Here is a 19,360-nt window from a genome sequence, read left to right on the forward strand (position 1 = left end):
CTTTTTTTGAGTGGCAGGGGAAGGCCCTTAATATGAAGCCCAATCTGGCCCCAGAAGTGATTCTCCTGCTTTAGTCTCTCAAGTACTGGGATCATAGGCGTGCACCACCCCCAGCAGACCTTACCTTTTGATCCTCTTAAAGAGTTAAATGTTATATCTGCAAAGATTTATCAAATCTATCCACTTGTATTTACTTTGTTAAGAAATGTGGATTTACTTTTCTACTGAGTTGGCATCAATTATTTACCATCATAAACAGTGGAAGGGAATGGAGTGTCTACTGACTGCTGCATGTATGTGCTGAGTTTTTTAAAAGCTTCTGAGAAGAGACAGAATTTCATTTTCCTACTATGAAAACTGAAATTGAAATTCAGAGACATGAATAACCTATCCAAGGAATAGCCAGAACAGGGCAATACCACAGTTCAAAGTTATTCTGAGGATGGTTTCCTAACTCCTCCATGAGACACATTAAACCTGTGCTACATTGCCCAGGCGTGCGCTGCCTTTCCACAATGTATCATGATGCAGTGGTGTCTATTTCTGGGCATCATGCTTCTTTCTACTGGACTATCTTTTGATATTCGCATGTGAACCACAGGCTGTTTTCTCTGCCAAAATAAAACCATTCTGGCTTGATTCAGCTAGAATGGATGGGGCAAGTTAACACAGATGAAGCAGGGGATTAATTAAAAAACTACACACTTCAAGCACTTTACCTCAGTATATAAATTACTATCATTCACCAATCACACAATCCAGGACCCCATCGACAAGGGTTTCCTGTGATTTGTTCACACATGCTCTTAAACCTGCATTTGGTCTTTGTTTTACTTTTTAAAGTGAAAGACAGACCTTCAGCACACTTAGACCAAAAGCATAATCCTTAAGATTTTAATGATTCCTCCCCAAACTGTTACTGTTTTATTCTGATACCTTTCAGAAGAAAATCATTTTTTAATAATTGCTTCTTTTGTTTTCCTTTGTGGTGCTGGGGACAATCTAGGGTTTTGCACATGCTAAGTAAGCTACACTCCAAGTACAATAAAACTTTTATTGCCACATTTTATCAGTTTCATAATAAAGTTATGAACAAGCACAATTAGAGATGTAGAATATCATAATTGTTGAACATTCAACTTAGCTGCTGAATGCTAAACACAGCAATGACAGCGTCAAGAATTTGACAGCTTTGAGCAAATCATTTGTGCTGGCTGGTGTTATTAAAGGCCTTCTGAGAATACTTCCACCATGTTGACTTATGTGATAATACACGGTAGGGGCCAGTCATTCACTATTCCTATATCTTATAACTTTTATAGTTTTTCACTATTTTTGGAAACAAAAATTTTATTATGCAGAGATCTGATTTAAGAGTGATTCTCAAAGTACCAGGTGAGTGAGCACTGAGGTTTATACTTAAGTTTTTCTTTTCAGGAACAAACAGGCTTTAACACTTTTTTAAAAAAACACTTTTAAAAAAGCATACTGAAGGGCTGGGGATTTAGCTCAGCAGCATAAAGTGCCTGCCTTGCAAGTACGCAGTTGTTGAGTTCGATCCCTGGTATCAAAAAAAAGCATACCAAAGAATCATCTGGAAAGGTTCCACAAATGCAGTATACAAGGCACTACCTCAAAAAATTCTGATGAGGGCACAGAATGGTGTAGTGATGGGAATCTGAGTTTTCAGTGAGCCACCATTATGATTCTGATGAAGCAGTCTAGTTATGGAGCACTATTATGAAACTTTAGTAACAGACTTTTTAATTATATTTATATCCCTAGAATTCTGCATCTTAAAATGCTGTTTTTTTTGTTTTGTTTGAGACAGGGCCTTGAACTCACAGCAATCCTTCCGCCTCAGCCTTCCAAATGCTGGGATTATAGGCATGCATCACCATACACCCCAGCTAAAATGCTTTTTTGTTACACTAAAATAGACAAGACTTCTAAGATTATGTTATCATATCTCAGGGTTTACCTTGAATGGGTCATTTCTCTCTCTCTCTCTCTCACATAAGGTCTTGCTACATACTTCAGGCTGGCCTTGAACTCACAGCGATCCTGTTGCCTCACCCTCCCAAGTGCTGGGAATACAGATGTGCCACTAAACCTCGCTATGATAGATTATTCTTTTGGTAAAAGCAGCTTTCACTTGTTAATATAACTTGACATATATATTACTGAATAGCAACAATGTATTCAATCTTATCAGGAATGAGATGAAAGATACTTATGTCTAAATGAACAGGGTACCATCAAACTTTCTCCCCCTTCATTTTTGTCTATTTTGTTTTTGATTTTGCTGGGATAAAACCAGGCTTTCCTATATTCTATGTCAGTGTTCTACCACTGGGCTACATCACGAACACTTCATTTTTGAAATATTTAAAAATTATCTACTCTTTTACGGGAAGGGTAGTAATTAGGGATTGAACCTGAAGCCACCACATTGAGTCACAGATCAGGGGGAATTTAAAATTGTTTTATGTTGAGACATTTTTTAAGTCACTATATTGCCCAAATCCCCCAGCCTCAGCTTTTAGAGTGCTGGAGTAACAGGGATGTGCCACTGTGCTCCACTGGCAAGTTATCTATTCTTTGAAGGTTGAGAAAATTTCACCTTGTGAGTACATCCAATGACTCTTGCTTTGCGGGGCGATAGATGGAATATAGGCCTTGACAGACAAGTACTCTACTCCAACCTCATTCAAAGCCAATTCTGGGGGTTTTAATGGTATCCTCTTGTTAAAAAGCACTTGTCTCATTATTGACTTGCTGAGATGTTTACATTACAATTCAGATTCTCTCTTTTTTCCTGGTCAACATTCATTTTACTAAAGTTTTCATAGTGAGAGCACTGTGTATCTTTCAAAATACCAAATATTCCTTTTCCTGGTTTCTAATTTCATGGTTATTAAAATTACATTTAAGGTCTAATTTCTTTTTCTCTCACAAGGAATCTATTCTCGAACATTTTTATGAAAACCTAAAGTTTTACGTCTTGGTGTGGTTAAGTATATCTGTTGTTATGGCTCACACCAAGATGTCCTTCCAAAGTTTCATGCACTCAGAGGCAAGGCTTTTGGAAGGTGATTAGAGTATGGGACACATTATACTCATTGGTAGAACAGATTAAGTGCTATGGGGTTATAGAGAAGAGTAACACATAGTACCCCAACTGAAGGAGCTTAAACTTACAATGACATAAAGCCTGAGGAGACATGTTAGGAAGAAAACCTTGAGGCTATTGGATATCACAAACTTGGAAAAAAAAAAATCTTGAGGCTAGGTGAAATGGACAGTTCATGGAAATAGTAAACCTGAAGCATGGCTTTTAAAGAGTAGTAGTGGAAAGGTAAGAAGAAAGCAAGGGCAGACTTGAACATGTCATAGAAAAGCAGGGCATCATTAAATGAAAACTTGCTACTTAGCAGGAGACATAGATCCGTAAGAATGGTTTTTGTTTAAAAGCAAAGCAAAACAAAACAAAAAACTGGGCAAGTGTTATATACAGGACCTTAAAGGGTGACAGGTGAACACCTGGTAAGCTCAGCATGTGCCTCCTGGGAAACATTATAGGCAAGTTGGTTCCAGGCTGTGAAAAGCCATTAGAAGCACTGTCTGGTAGACACAGAGGACTTCATGGGGGTAGAGAGAACACTGTAAAACCCACAGTGAGATCCATGTAAACACTCCAGTTTAGAAAGGACAACGGCCTGTACCACTTCCAAGACAATGGAATATATTCGTAAGTCCTAATCACTACTGTCCTGGGGACCTAACTACCCACGTCTGCATACCTTCTGGGCGATCATGTTGCAGATCTCAGGGAGAAAATCTTCACTGAGGAGCTTATAGAGCTGCCTTTCTCGAAGTGATGTCCTCTCTCGAAAACTCTCAGTGACCTGTCGCCACTCTTCTTCAGTTTGGCAAAGCAGCCACCAAGTGCCTTGGCCTGGCCCTTGGGACCCTACAAAAGAGACACATTCACTACAACAAATCCTACTACAATATTCTCTCAAAATTTTCTCTGCCCTGGATCATGACTAAAACAAGCGAATCAGAAAAACATGTATTACTTTGTTTTTGAAACAGGATCCTGCTACGTAGTCCCAGGTATCCTCAAACTCATGGAGATCCCTGAGACTCCCAAGTACAGGGATTATAGGCATGCACTATTATGCCTGTTGAGATACATTAATTACTTTTTAAAGTTTGATACTGTACACTTTCAATTTTCCTATTATCACTGTTTACAACTGAAAAATGCCTCATGCAATATAATAATTACTGTGACTGTAAGATTTTAATATCCTAGAAATGCTTAAATGTATTTATATCTTTTTCTAGAGAAATACTTGAGTTTGAGTCTTTGCAGAAATTTATGTCTTATTTATACCATGATTCTGTACATTGATTCCCTTCCCCAAACTAAATCTATTTACACAAGTAAAATCTAGGTAAGAAACAATATATCATTAAAACAACAACAACAACAACAACAACAACTACTCTTTGAGAAGTTGCTCATTCATGTTTGGGTATTTCACTGTGCCAACAACGGGACACTTGAGAGCAGACCTAGGTAAGGCTCTCTCTACTCATAACTAGAGACTGAACTCAGGAGGTTCATACTGAGCTACACTCTAACCTTTTTAAATTTTATTATTTTCTTTTGAGAAAGGGTCTTGCTATGTAGTTCAGGCTGGCCTTGAACTTGCATTGATCCTCCTATCTCAGTCTCCCAAGTGCTGGGATTACAAGCATGTGCCACCATGCCTTGCTGTCTTTATTTTGAGACAGAATCTTGGTAAGTTGCTAAACTGCCTAGGCTAGGCTTGAACTTTTGATTCTTCTGCCTCAACCTCCCAGAGTGCTAGGAAAATAAAGGCATGTGCCAGCATACCTGGAAAACTCAATCTTAAACTCCATCTGAGGGAGAGACTACACTAGATAAGGTATATAGAAAAGAATGGCAAAGTGGAGAAGGGTAGAAAGGCTAGTTAGATGGCTATTATGATGATTCTAAGAACCTCGTATGATTCTGGAAAAAGACAGTCATTGTCTTAATATAAATGAATTAGGTTGACTTAATCCTTTCTAAATGCCAAAAAATATCATTACCATTTCTTTTCTGTGGCTCAGATGCCAGGGAGCTTTCTTCCTGCTTCTCACTGAAACATAGGGAAAGGAGGCACCAATTAAAACAAAGACATATCCAAAACTGCTTTGTGCTTTCCCCCAAATGTGAATCCAATAAATGTAACAGAGACAAGGGTGACTGTTAAAAAGGGCGAACTAGGAAAAGATTTTATGAAATATATTAGTACTTGGATGTATGTAGTTTTGTTACCGTAGAGTAATAATGACATTTGGATGCCCGTGTTATGGCAACATTAATGCATAGGAAAACAGTAACTCTTAAAACTTTTAGGAAAGTGAACAGATGAGCTACATGTTGATAACTCAATACCAACAAAAAAGAGCCAAGGAGTTCAAAGCCCCCTTCTTATACAGGCACATATGTGGAGATCATGCTTTATTTAAAGGAGAGGGCACAAATATGGGCCCTGAAATTGGAACGCCTCTGTTCTATGGCTGCCACTGACAATGTGATTTCATAAATTTAGTTAACTTTGCTATAATTGGGACTATTGAAAAATTCATAGGGCTGTGAGTGGTGGTGCATGCCTGTGATCCCAGCGCTTGGGAGGCTAAGGCAGGAGAATTGCTATGAGTTCAAGGTCAGTCTGAACTACATAGCAAGACCCTGTCACACAAAATCAAAAATAAATAAATTATAAAATGGACAACACTGTTAAGTAATAATGTCTTTGTTAATTGTAGCCCTAAAATAACAAGGGAACACTCTGTGGACTTATTTCCAAACATTTAATGTAGTACAGTATTTGATGCAACTCTGAAATGACATGTTCTTTATCAGCAGCTATTTGATCAGTAAGGCCTAAGTTATGGATGGCCACTGAGCCCTTGCAATGTCTATAGTGTACTTAATATTTTATAATTAAAACTTAATTTGAAATAGATTTCATTTAATTTACTAATATTTCAATATTACTGTTCCACGGACCCAGCTCTAAGGTATTAAGACCCAGCTCTAAACCACCAGCAGAGGGTAGCACAAGTCTGTTTGTGCTTGGTAAAGTGATTCAATATTCTACACCAAGATACGCCATTGTTGATACAGAGAAATGGAGTAGGTATGAAACCGTTTTCTAAATAGAAAAGGAGGCTGTGGATATAGCTCAGTGGCATAAGTTTCTGCTGGGCAAGTGCACATCCTGAGTTCAATTCCAGGTACCAAAAGGGAAAAGAAAAAAATAAACAAAATAAAAATTTAAGAACATGGCTTTACTATCATAGGTTTGTAATGAAAGATTTGATCCTTAAATAAAAAAGGATTTGTACAGTATAGGTCAGATTGTAATAATCAAGATTCAATGATGGACTCTCCTAAAAGTTTATGATATGTTAAAGAAAATTTCCCCCAATGCAAAACAATGCTTTGCCAAAACTAAATATAAAACTAAAATGTTACCTTTCCCTTAGGTAATTTCATTCAACACAAAAAGCATGCTTGGTCATGACTAGTGACAAAATTTTCCTTTGGGAAAGAATAAACACCTAAACTCATATACGGTATGACATAGTTCTACTAAAAGCTGTTTAGTCAACTCTTAACCATGAAATTAACCCTTTTTGGAATGCCCATAACAACAGAATGAAATGAAATGGTTTCCTTCAAATTCTTTTTTTTTTTGATCTTTTCGAGACAGGGTCTCTCTGTGCAGTTTGGGCAGGTCTTGAGCTCACTTTGTAGCCCAGGCTGGTCTCGAACTCACAGTGATCCTCCTGCCTCAGCCTCCCGCGTGCTGGGATGGCGTAAGCCACCATGCTCACTTCTTCAAATTCTTGTTCTTTAAATTTTTCTAGGTATCATATATGAACTTCATGCAAAAACTAAAAAAAAATTCAATCTTCAACATAAACGGATTACTTGTTCCATTTTCTTGTAAAAATATGTGAGGTCTAACAAATTTTAAAATATGAAGTATAATAAATGTTTATTAAACATTTACTATGGGTCAAGCATGGTTTTCATTTTGTTAAAATGCTGCCCACTGTCTTAGTCACTTTAATTGTCATTAAGCATATAACTGTCACCAATAAGAGAACAGTTTAGGAAAGGTAGACAATTTGTCAGACATTCTGCAATTAATCCATTTTAGCTCCTTAACGAACACAAGATAATTTTGCAATGACTCTAACTCATGAACCCACAACTTAAGAAACATACAAATGTCCTTCCCATGCCACAAGGAAAAACCACAAAAGAAGGAACAGTGAAACTGTAACAGTAAATTATCAGCACAAGGACCTGAGGACCATAGATTAACAAGGTTTTTTTTTTTTTTACCTTGCTATCATCTCCTCCTGTAGTTTCTTCCGTTTTGGGGGTCTTCCTCTTCTTTTTCCTGTTTTTCCAGGAACATTTGAGACATTCTTTTGCCCTTCACTTTCCCTACGAAATAGTATTATTTAACTTAACTATTCTTACAGAGGATCAATGTGTTAGAGATGACTTTTATATTAGTAATCACATTGCTTTTGGCCATGAAGTTACCCAAGAGGCTTAAATGTAGGAGGCACACAAAAAGAGCAGAGTAAATAAGGAAATGTAATAAATAAGGAATGTAACATAAATAAGGAATGTAATGTACAACAAGGAAAATTGACATTTTATAGTATTAAAGTATGAGTAAAAAAATAAAAATAAAAAGTAAGACCTAACACTAATAGTGAGGCTGCTCCTGGCACTAAAGAAGTCTAAAAATACTGCAAAGTAAGCATCACTTTAGGATGCTAGGACAAAAAGCCTGTTCCTCACTTAGGGAATACTTAGCAAGGCTTACATTTCTGGCATCATTTAAGGTTTTCTGGCTTTAAACTAGTGGATCCTAAGGTTCATAAAGCAGATTATCAATTCTAGCAGGAAAAAGAACAAAGGATCTCCTATGAAATAAAAATTGCTACCTAGTCAAATGATTGTGCTGCTGGAAAGTTGCATAAAAGTCAGGAGTAAGGTAGCAGTATGCTTCAGGAATCTCTTCACATTTCATTAAAAAAAAAAAAAGAAAGAAAGAAAGACTCTTTTATTTTTCGCCATGACCTTATAGCAGAGACTAGGCAGAGTAATTCCTTTATATTTTTATACAAAATGCTGTCAATTACTTACTGTTTCTTTGCAGGCATGTCAGCACAGTTAATTCCCTCACTAAGAAAAATATGTATTGTGCTACAATACTTTAATTCATTTAATTTTAATGATATTTTATATAATAGCAATTAATCTTGATATCACAGACTACCTGCTCAAAGAAAGTTCTCCATTGGACCTTCCTTGTACAGGGTCCTCTTTGTACATTCGTGTGCCATAGAAATACCAGTAGAGGGCCCCAGAATTGTCTTCACCCAGAGGTTCCACGCGGAGACTGTCTGCATCCAGACCCTAGGTATAGCATGGAAAAGGGAATTAGGAAATAAGAAATAAAATCAAACATGAAAAAAGTAAAAGGTTGATTTAAAATTTATCTTCAGACACATCTAGTATTTTAACCACTTAACAAGTTTACCTCGAGAATCACTGGATAGTGCCGTATGTACTGACTATCCTGAGTGCTATTCATGCAGGTGTCATTTCAACTGGTTGATTTTTTTAAAATTTAATTTAATTTTTTTTCAACCGGTTGATTCTTGTATTGAATAAATGTGATTAAGTTGTTGTTTTTATATTTCCTGTTATAAAGTGGCATCGGTTCATGAACTTAATTCTTCCCACAATTCTGATTGCCAGCGGAGCTGGACAAGAACCAAATCTACATTATCTTATAAAAATTAACAAGCAGCAGCAACTTTTGGTCATCCTGTATTTAAATAATTGAACTGGTAGATGGTCAAAATGCCCCAAAAGTGTGAAATTTTCAATCATATGTTAAACAGACAGGATGGGAAGGGCTATCTTCTTTGAAGAACAAGATAGGTATTTCAAATGTTCCCTCCTCCACTGCTGTTTCCATTTCACCATAAAAAAGAAACCAAAAGGAATTCTGATGTACATTTTACATATTTGGAATTTTTTTTTTTTTGGTATTGGGGATCGAACTCATGACCGCATGCTTGCAAGGCAGGCACTTATGCCGCTGAGCTAAATCCCCAGTCCTATTTTACATATTTGGTATAGAGTTATTTTATGTGTATTCACATGACAGAGGACAATTACAACCAAGTAGAATAAGATGTTGGGAAGGCTTTGTCATGTGTGGCCCTCTATTTTACTCTATTGTAACTCACAGCAACTTCTCATTCCTGCAGAAATCCAGCAATACAGCTTGCAATTTACTCCATGGCCTGCCCTGTATTGGCTGGCCCACTTTTAATAGTCTTTAGCAAGGACTGTATTATACAATGATGTTTTACAATGCATTTATGTGTGAAGCTGGACTGAAAAGTCATAACACATTGAACCACTTATGACTGAACTTGATTAGAATCTGACCTGCCTATTCATGAAAGCACAAATCCATACCCCCTTTCTGCAATATGCTTCTAAAACAAATATTAGAATGAGAGGGACAGAAAGGGATTTTCATATCTTTGATTAACATGTTTTATGAAATGTGTACAGAAGATTAACTTTATTATATATGATTTCACACTTGATCTTAGCAAAAGGCCAAGATATGATTATATATGGTTTCAAATCTGGGGAGTTTTCAACAAATATTTCAACTATGCTCAATCAAACTTACACCTTGGGAAATACAATTTAGTGAGTAGTTTAGTTGTAGTTTTATGTGATGAAAGGAGAACAAATATGCATTTCTTGTTACTCCTGTCTGTTGGGACAGAGTGTGTGTAAAGATACACAAAACTAACCAGAAGTTAACCTGAAATAACACACTGCTATGGATGTATATTTTTTTGAGACAGAGTGTCACTGTCAAGTTCAGACTTGCTTTGAAGTCGCTATGTAGCCCAGGCTGGACTTGAACTGTCAGCAATCCTCTTGCCTCAGCCTTCTGAGTGCTGGGATTACAGGCATGCGCCACCATGCCTGGCATTGTATGTCTTGTATTCCTTTGGCTCCCTGGTCATGGTTATATTAAGTGTCACTGTCAATTACGAACCCAAAGACTGGTCACCCAGTATCTTTTTGGCCTGTCTCAATATCTCCGAATTTGCCATTCTGACCATATTCCTGGCTGCTGGCTTTCTACTGCTCTAGATAAAGGGTCACTGTGAAACACCTTGAGAAGATCGAAGACATCATCTGCATCCAGCCGGTAGTCACACAGGCGATGTAGGATCTCCACCCGGGTACGCAGGGGCAGGTCCTGGAAACTGGCATCCCTCAGAGGATTGGGCTTCCCTTCTTCCAACTCCCAGCGGTAGTTGATGATGTCTTCCAGATAGCTGTGGAACGTCTGGGGCCTAGTCCAAGGCCCAAACACAAAAGCTTGTGAATATGAAACAAGGATGGTCTGAACGCTGATGAGCTTCCAGAAAGCCCTTCACTGAAGCTTTAGGTGTTAGATTATCTATATGGACATTCTATTTTGTCAAATTCCAAAGAAGATAAATATATTAAAGTTCATATAGGACAAGTTGTTTTATTCTAAACACAGTACATCCTGGCTAGTTAGGTGAAAGCTTCAGTAATCAGTGGGATAAACTGAAGTGGACAAGTCTCACCTTTTGCTCATACCATTAAGATTATGCGGTTCATACAGATACACAGTTCAAAACTGAGTTCATGAGTTAGAAGCCACACACACAAAATCAGTCTACCTAATAAAGGTAGGACAGAAGCAGCTAGTGTAATGTGCAACAGTATTGTATTCAAAAAAGTTTTAAGGAGATGAGGTCTCACAATGTTGCCCAGGTTGCTCTTAACACTCCTGGACTCAAGCAATATTGCCACCCCAGCTCATGAGCAGCTCTAACCATGAGTGTGTGCCACCATAACTAAATACATACATTTTTTTTTTTTGGTCTTTATTGTTTTTATCAGTACCAGAGATCGAACTCACGACTGCCTGCTTGCAAAGCAGGTGCTTATGCCGCTGAGCTAAATCCCCAGCCCCTAAATACGTAAAATTTAAAAACAGGTTCTCTACAGAAAATATTTAAGACAGCATGATGGCAACTTACATTTTTTTTCTTGACTAGAATGGGAATCTTATAACTAGATTTTCATTAGTGCCTAAACGTGCTTTGCATACAAGAAACTGCTATTTGTTAGATGGTCATTCTTAAGCTCCACTGTTGATCTAGATAAAATCTATTTATGCTTGACAAGCAATTTTCTTACTAATAAACAAAGATTAAAGGAATTTTCAGAATCATTTTAAAAAGAGGTATGTACCAAACTGACTTAAAATATAGGGTAGTTAGCCTGGCACAGCACTGCATGCCTGTGATCCCAGCACTTGGAAGATTGAGGTGGTAGGATGGCCACGAGTTTGAAGACAGCCTAGGCTACAGAGAGATCCTGTCAAAAGGGAGGGGTAGGGAGAAGAAGTGAGCGGTGAGCGGAGAAGAAGGGAAGGGAAGGGAAGGGAGGGAAAGGAGAAAAAAGAAAAACAGGGAGAGAAAGAAAGTTATATACATAAAAGTCAGAAAATGTTCATAGAAAAAATTAAGGATATTTTGGCAAATATTTTGCTTTTTACAAAGAGAGAAGCCACTTCTATCTGCTTTGAGTACTATCATCTCACACTGGGAAAATGTGAGTATACTATCTAATAAGATGTAGCATAGGGTTGGGGATTTAGTTCAGTAGCATAGTGCTTGCCTGGCAAGTGTGAGGTCCTGAGTTTGATTCCCAGTACCAAAAAAGAAAAGGGGGGAAAAAAAAGATGTAGGTAATATAATAATTTAAAATATCAAGGTGCTTTCAATTTGACTAGAGCGCTGTTATATTGGCATCTACTTGAACCTTCAAGCAATGAACTGGTTGTATCTCTTCCTCTGTCTGCGAAGCTGCTATGATCCCTTCACGAGTAAGGAGCCAGGCAAAGAGTTCCAATTGGCTATGGTAAAAGCCAGGCAGTGACTGTGCTCAATTTAGAAACTAAAAAGGTTGTTTTTAAGCTGCTAAGAGTGTGAAGACAAGACCCCTTTGGCAATGAATTGTTTTATATTTCTCATGCTCTTAAGAATTTCTATGGCTGAGGGTACATACAGTTCAGTGGAATATGAGAAGCTCGGATTGCAAAAAACAGATAAAATATAAACATATACCAGGTTCCCCAAACAATAAACTAGGTTTTCCTGCAGGAAAGTACAACACGGAATCTGCGACATGGAGATGACCAGGATGGCAGCTTCCCTGAAGGTTCCTGTGGAGACTGGCTAGCCAGGATGTGACCTCTCTGACTCCAGTGAGCAGGGCAGTGAGCCAAAGTGTGCAGGCTGGGTAAATTGTGTGCAGATAGTGCTGTTTTCTGTGCTACAAACTGTCTGGAAGCCCCTGCTAAACTCAAAGAATTCTGTATTTGACATTCTTTTCCAGCAGCACTAGTACCCTACTTCATTTCAACCATATCATTTTTGCTCTGTTTTGATAAGGCACCTCCATACCACCTTAACCAAAAGGTACCTTAGAGTTTAACCATACAACACAAACTCAATTCTTTGTATATATATACTTCTCATATAAACTTATTTTGTGTGTGTGTGTTTTCTGAATCATCCAGGTCTTGTGCTCCTCCTGCCTCAGTCTCCCACTGTTGGTCTTATAGGTATATGCCACCACCTCTGGCTATACCTCTTTCTTTTAAAGATCAGAAAATGGAGAAACCATGCTTTTGTGGGTAGAGGGAGACAGGGTCTTCAGGTTGACCTCGAACTCACTATGTAGCCCAGGCTGGCCTTGAGCTCACAAGAATCTTCCTGCCTCAGCCTCCCGAGTGCTAAGATTACAGGGGTGCACCGCCACACGTGGCAGGACAGGAAAACTTTCAAAGGGAATTTACTGGCTAACTTCAAATAACAAAGTTTCAGGAACCTAAGTATCAGGTCAGTCCTTTCTATTCAGTGGCTCCTAACTGTACAGTTTTCAGCTTTCTCAATGCTGGGAGGAAAAAACAAAAGCACAAACAAAACCTGATACCTGTAACTTAAAAAGTTTCAGAGATTTCAGTCCACAGTTAGCTGGTTCTAAGACAGAAACATCACGGTAGAAAGGAGTGACAGACCAAAGCTATTCATTTACCCCAGTGTCCAGGAAGCAGAAAGCAAGGAAATGGCATCACTGAAAGATACGGTGGTGTCCACCAAAGGCTTGCCCACAGACCCAGCTCCAACAGCACATTCAGTTATGTGCATCAGTGGGTTCATTCACTGAAGAGTCCTATGCCCCCCAGGATCCAATCATCATTCTAGGAGTCTCTTAATCCAGTCAAGTTAAAATTTAATTGGCCCATTAAACTTCTATGGGAGATAAAAACCCTTTGAGAACCTATGACTATATATATACACTCTTCCCTAGAAACATGAGCACAAACAAATTTTGCATGTAGTTTTTCAGATTTTGCTATTTGCATAGTGGTAGCACTATGCCCCTATTACCTGATACACACATCAGTTTTTAAAAATGCTTTTTAAATGTCCAGAATTCAGTTATAGGTTTATATTTTTTGGAACATTCATTGATTTAACTCATCCACTCAGCTCACTGTAATTCTACTTTAATAACTTCAATTCACACTGATAAGAAATTATACAGGTGCATGCCTGTAACCCCAGCACACAAGTTTTTGGCCAGGCTGGGACACATAATGAGTTCAAGGTCAGCCTAAACTTCAAAGTGAGATTCTGTCTAAAGACATAAAATAATTATAATGAAATATTTCATTTGAATATAGTAAAAAGATTAAATCATCTGAAGTTTGGAGTAGAGAAAAATCTACTTTCCCTGTTGTATGATAAAAGTTCCAAGTGTGCTTAAGTTACCCATTTTTCTCATGTAGTTTATGTCCTTAAAAATAGCAGGAAAGGCCAGTGGCTGTTAGTAGTATGTGAGGCAAGAGACCAGCTACGAATTACCTCTCTGTTCCTTAAAACAGAGAGGCCAAGATCAAGCAGTAATAAAAGTAAACATGATCCAACCATCTTTCCAATCCCCACTCAGAGCGATCTCTCGGAATCCCAGCAGAGTACACGCATCTCAGTTAGAACCGGCATCTAATGGCAGGCCCAACCTGGAATGGTCTGAGTGCTACATTCTAACTTGAGTTTCTATGGGCTGGAACTGGCAGAATGTATAACATGGAAGGGCAACAGCTTTTCATATCTGCAAACTGTTTTGGAAGCTTACAGTAGAAAAAGATTTATGAATTCTTTGAGGTATGTGTTAAGACACAAGAAAGGGCACCCACAGCAGTCCCCTTACAAAGGGGAATTAGGGTACAGCATTATGCTTATTGTAGAATGGAGGCTGTCTTGGTTACTTTTCTCTCACTGTTGAGACAAAATATCTGACATCCAACATGAAGTAAGGAAAGGTTTATTTTTTATAGTTTTTGGAGGTTTCAGTCCATACTCAGCTGCCATTGCTGCAGGCAATAAGAGCAAACAAGGTAAAAAAGGGGTAAAAGCATGCCTTCTTCCCTCCCTTATATGTATGCTGGCTCCACACCACTAATTCCAGTGCTAGACAACAAACCAATCACAAATACTAGATTCAACCACTTCCACGACTGCATGAGGAGCCACCCAGACACAAACTGTAACAGAGGCTATGAGAAAAATGCAATTATGTATTTTTTTTTTGCTAAAATCATTTGTAAAGCAACTAAAATACACATACATACAGTTAAATCACATTAGACTAGACAGGTAAAGATTGGGTTCTAATAAAATAGCAAGTAGAAAGACTGCAAGGAACTTGATGTGGCCAGGCATGATGGTGCACACCTGTAATCTCAGCATTCTGGAGGCTGAGACAGGAGGATCACTGTGAGTTACAGGCCAGAGTGGGCTGAAAAATGAGTTCTAAGTCAGCCTAAACTGCACAGTGAAATTCTGCCAAGAAAAAAAAGAAAGAATGTGCAAAGCAAAGCAAAGCAAAATGAAATGAAATGAAACAAAACGAAACTTGATGGGCTGGAAGTATAATTCTGTTGTAAACTGCATGCTTAGCATGCATGAGGCTCTAGGTTCTAACATCACACATAAACAAATAACACAGCATTTACTTTTGAAAACCAAGGACAAAAGTAACAGCTCTTCACTAGAGCTTTGCAGTAGCTAGCTACTATATCCACATACTCAAAATCAACAGGAAAATCAAGATACAGTCAAATTCATGGTTAATTCAAACTACAGGAATACATCACTAAGGCAAAGTCAATGGAAATACCTACCTTTTAGAAGAGATTTCAGATATATTTAAGTTGGGGAAAGAAAGAAAGAAAGAAAGAAAGAAAGAAAGAAAGAAAGAAAGAAAGAAAGATGAACATGTTTAGTCTTTTTTTTTTTTTAATTGGTACCAGGGATCGAACTCACGACTGCCTGCTTGCAAGGCAGGCGCTTATGCCGCTGAGCTAAATCCCCAGCCCCAACATGTCCAATCTTTGAAATGATAGAGGCCATTTTTAATGAAATTCAGATGGTACCCTAAATACCATTTTTGGAAAGCAAAATGTCTCAAGTACTCTCAAAAGTCCTAAGAGGAACAACAAGAATTTACAATAGCTTTTGATACTGTAAGGGTATATTACCAGCTTTCTAACTATCTAACATACACAAAAAAACTTACAAAAGAAATAAAATGATATACCTAAAAAGAATCATTTAGCTTCAAAGAAAGCACTAAAGCATAAACACTGGGACACAAACCATAAGGAAGCACATGGAAAGATACTCAACAACAATTTGGGAAATGTGTATGAAAACCATAGCTTGCTGCTACTTCATACCCTTATGATAATGAATACAGAGGGACAAATGCTAACCAGGATATGGAGAAAATGGAACCCTCACATATTGCTGGTGAGAATGAAAAATGGTATGACTACCTAAGAAATTTTGGCAAACTGCTCAAAAGTTAAATGTATCTTCTGATTCAGCCATTCCACTAACAGGTTTATACCCAAGAGAAATGTAAACACACATACATCCACACAAAAACAACTTGCACACAAATGTTTAAAGCAGCATAATTTATGACAGTCTCCCAAATGGAAATAGCAGGACCAGGGATATAGCTCAGCATCACAAGTGCCTGTGCCTGGCAAGAGCGAGGTCATGAGTTTGATCCCTGGTATGAATAAATGAATGAAATAGTGAATAATATAATGAAATATATAATGAATAATATAATGAATATATAAATGGAAATGGCAAGTGTCCCTGAACTGATGAGTAAATTAAATGCATAACCACACAACAGAGTCTTATTTGACTTTAAAAAGGAATGAATTAATGATGCAAGCTACAGCACCGAAGAAACTTGAAAACAAAAAGTATGATTCCATCTGTAAGAAGTACCCAGAGTAGTTGAATAGAGAGCAGGTAGAACAGCAATTCGGAGAACTGGAGGTTAACATAAACAAGGAATGACTACTAACATTCCCCAGCCCCAACATGATAAAAATGTTGTGGTATTAGTAGTCAGTGGTACAATTTGATGAATATACTCAAAACCAATGAACTTTATACTCAAATTCAAAACAAGTAGAAAAATGACTATAGCAAAAACCACACTAACAGAAAACGGACTGATACCAATTAAATGGCAGAAGCCAACTACAGGCTATCTACATAAAATAAAGTGATTAAAAGGACAGAAAATTATATAGCAAACAGGGTGAGTGTAAGAAAGATGAACAATGGCTAGGGCTGTAGCTTGCGCACTGGAGACCCTGGATTTGATTGACCCCTAACACTCGAAAACCAACCCAAACCAAACCAAAATGAAACACAAGATAACTGACTCTGTAAAGTAGGCACATTTGCAGGGACCTATAGTCCCAGCTATCTGAAAGTCTAAGAATATTTGACCTCCAGAGTTCTTAGTTAAACTGGGCAACATAGCATGACTTCATCTAACTCCACAAAAAAATGAATAGTGACATTAACATGGGACAGAACAGATTTGAAAATAGCAGTATATAATAATAAATAGATAGACTTCCCAAGAACAGATAACCAAGGTATATATTCATCTAATAATACGACACAACACATGAACCAAACACTGGCAAAACTGAAGAGGGAAAGAAATCAGATTCATAAATATAGAGTTTTCAGCCTCTCCTTTTCACTTACTAACTGACCAACTAGACAAAAGAATCAATAAGGTTGTATCTCAACAAAACTACCAACCTTAAGTGAGCTTTACAAAATAGTACACAGAAAACAGCAGTATATTTTTAAATGCATATGGAAACTTCACCAAGATAAAGCATATCCTGGGAATGATTCTCATTAGACTTAATTAAAATATCAGTGAGAGCATGTATACATAATTATATTTTTAAAATGTGTATGGGGCGGTAAGGCAGTACTCGAAGCGTTTTTATTATTTTCAGACAGCGTGTCACTAAATTGCACAGGCTCAATGTCATGGTTTATGTCACTGGTCTCCAAGCCTCATGAATTATGGACTTGACCAAATCTAACATTTGTGATTGGTTCATTGTCTAGTGCTCGGATTGGTGGTATAAGTGCTACACCTAACTAGGGGTGGAGCCAGCATACTATGTAATGGCAGGAAGGTCTGTCTGTCTGTCTGTCTGTCTGTCTCTCTCTCTCTCCAGTTTTTATCTTGCTGTTTGCAGCCAGCCATGAATGGCGGCCCGCCATGCCACCCTGCTGCTTGGAGCCAACTGAGTATTGACTGAAACCTACAAGAATTATAATAAATAAACTTTTCCTTCTGTAACTTTGGGCATCAGGTATTTTGTCTCAGGGACAAGTAAAAGGCAACTAAGACACTGAGTTCAAACTTTAAATCCTCCAGTCTTAGTCCCCCCAGGTGCTGGGTTTACAGGCATGTTCCACTACACATAGTTCACAAAATATATTATCTGAATACATGGACTTAAACCACTGAGGCCTGGGATATAGATCACCAGCATGGCACCTGCCTGGCAAGTGCAAGGTCCCAAGTTTGATTCCCAGGATCCAAAAATAACAACAACAACAACAACAACAACAACCTTACAAATCAGTAAGATATCCAGGAATTCACACTTTGTGTTGTTTTGAGGCAGTGTCTTTGCTGTATAGTGCCTTGAACTCATGATTTCCAGTCTTAGCTGTCAAAGTGCTAGGATTATAATAATCATGTGTCACCATTCGCAGTTCAGTAATAAACTTAATTTTCAGATCATAGAGAAATAAAATTGAACATGTTTAAATGATAATGAAAACACTAAAATTTGTGGATGTAGCCATGCCCTCCTTACAATGAAATCAGGACGCTTTCTTTCAGGAAATTTATTTTATTTTGTGGGGAGGCAGGAATCAAACTCACAGCCTTGTGCTTGCCAGGCAGGCACTTATGCTGGTGATGCTAAAGGGAATTTATTTGAAACGATTATATTTGAAAAGAAAAAAAAAGTTCAAAAGCATTACTCTAACTTAGAGAGAAAAAGAGCAAGTTTTTGATCCCTAGTACCCCCCCAAAAAAAAGAAACAAGTTAAGCCAAAGTAAACAGAAAAAAAGTCTAGAAAACAGGCAAACAAATTACAAAGGAAAGTAAGAAAATAAAATACCATTGTTGCCCCTGACTGACGTGTTTTGAAATTGTTTTGTTTTCTTTGTTCTTTTTCTTGTTGTTGTTTTTTTTTGGGGGGGGGTAGGTGCCAGGGATCGAACTCACAACTTCATGCTTTGCCAGGCAGGCGCTTACATCACTGAGCTAAATCCCTGGTCCTTTTTCTTTCTCTTTGAAATAAAATGGATTTGAAAAACAGAGAGAGAGAGAGAGAGAGAGAGAGAGAGAGAGAGAGAGAGAGAGAGAGAGAGGATAAAAGGATACTTCTTTACTAAATATTGAAAAAGCTGGTGAGGCTATGAAAAGAACAAAGTAGGGGAGACAAACAAGTATCAGCAGTCCAAATACTAAAAACATTAAAAGGATAAGAAACAGCCAAGTGAGATAGTACATGCTTGTAATCCTAGCACTTGATAGACTGAGAGGCAGGAAGACAGCTGCCAGTCTGAGGTCAGCCTGGACTACACTGTGAGCACAAGGCCAGCCTGAACTACACGGTGAGATTCTGTCTTAAAAAAAAAAAAAAAAAAAAAAAAAAAGGGAATGGC

General features: G+C 37.9%; 1 protein-coding gene across 4 annotated transcripts in view; it reads right to left on the reverse strand.

The window, feature by feature from the left end:
• LOC100727621 (chromatin remodeling regulator CECR2) overlaps positions 1-19,360 on the reverse strand; it is a 159,842-nt gene that overhangs the window by 35,806 nt on the left and 104,676 nt on the right. For all 4 annotated transcript variants that reach the window (XM_063258655.1, XM_063258656.1, XM_063258654.1 and 1 more), the window contains exons 3-7: positions 10,332-10,515; positions 8,394-8,533; positions 7,442-7,546; positions 5,128-5,177; positions 3,804-3,973 (exon numbers count right to left, since the gene is read on the reverse strand). In XM_063258655.1, coding sequence (XP_063114725.1) covers positions 3,804-3,973; positions 5,128-5,177; positions 7,442-7,546; positions 8,394-8,533; positions 10,332-10,515 — 649 coding nt within the window. The remainder of the gene's footprint in view (positions 1-3,803; positions 3,974-5,127; positions 5,178-7,441; positions 7,547-8,393; positions 8,534-10,331; positions 10,516-19,360) is intronic.

The sequence above is a fragment of the Cavia porcellus genome, unplaced genomic scaffold (genome assembly GCF_034190915.1).
Source record: "Cavia porcellus strain 051 isolate PalLab524CR breed Dunkin Hartley unplaced genomic scaffold, mCavPor4.1 scaffold_11, whole genome shotgun sequence".
Taxonomy (NCBI): domain Eukaryota; kingdom Metazoa; phylum Chordata; class Mammalia; order Rodentia; family Caviidae; genus Cavia; species Cavia porcellus.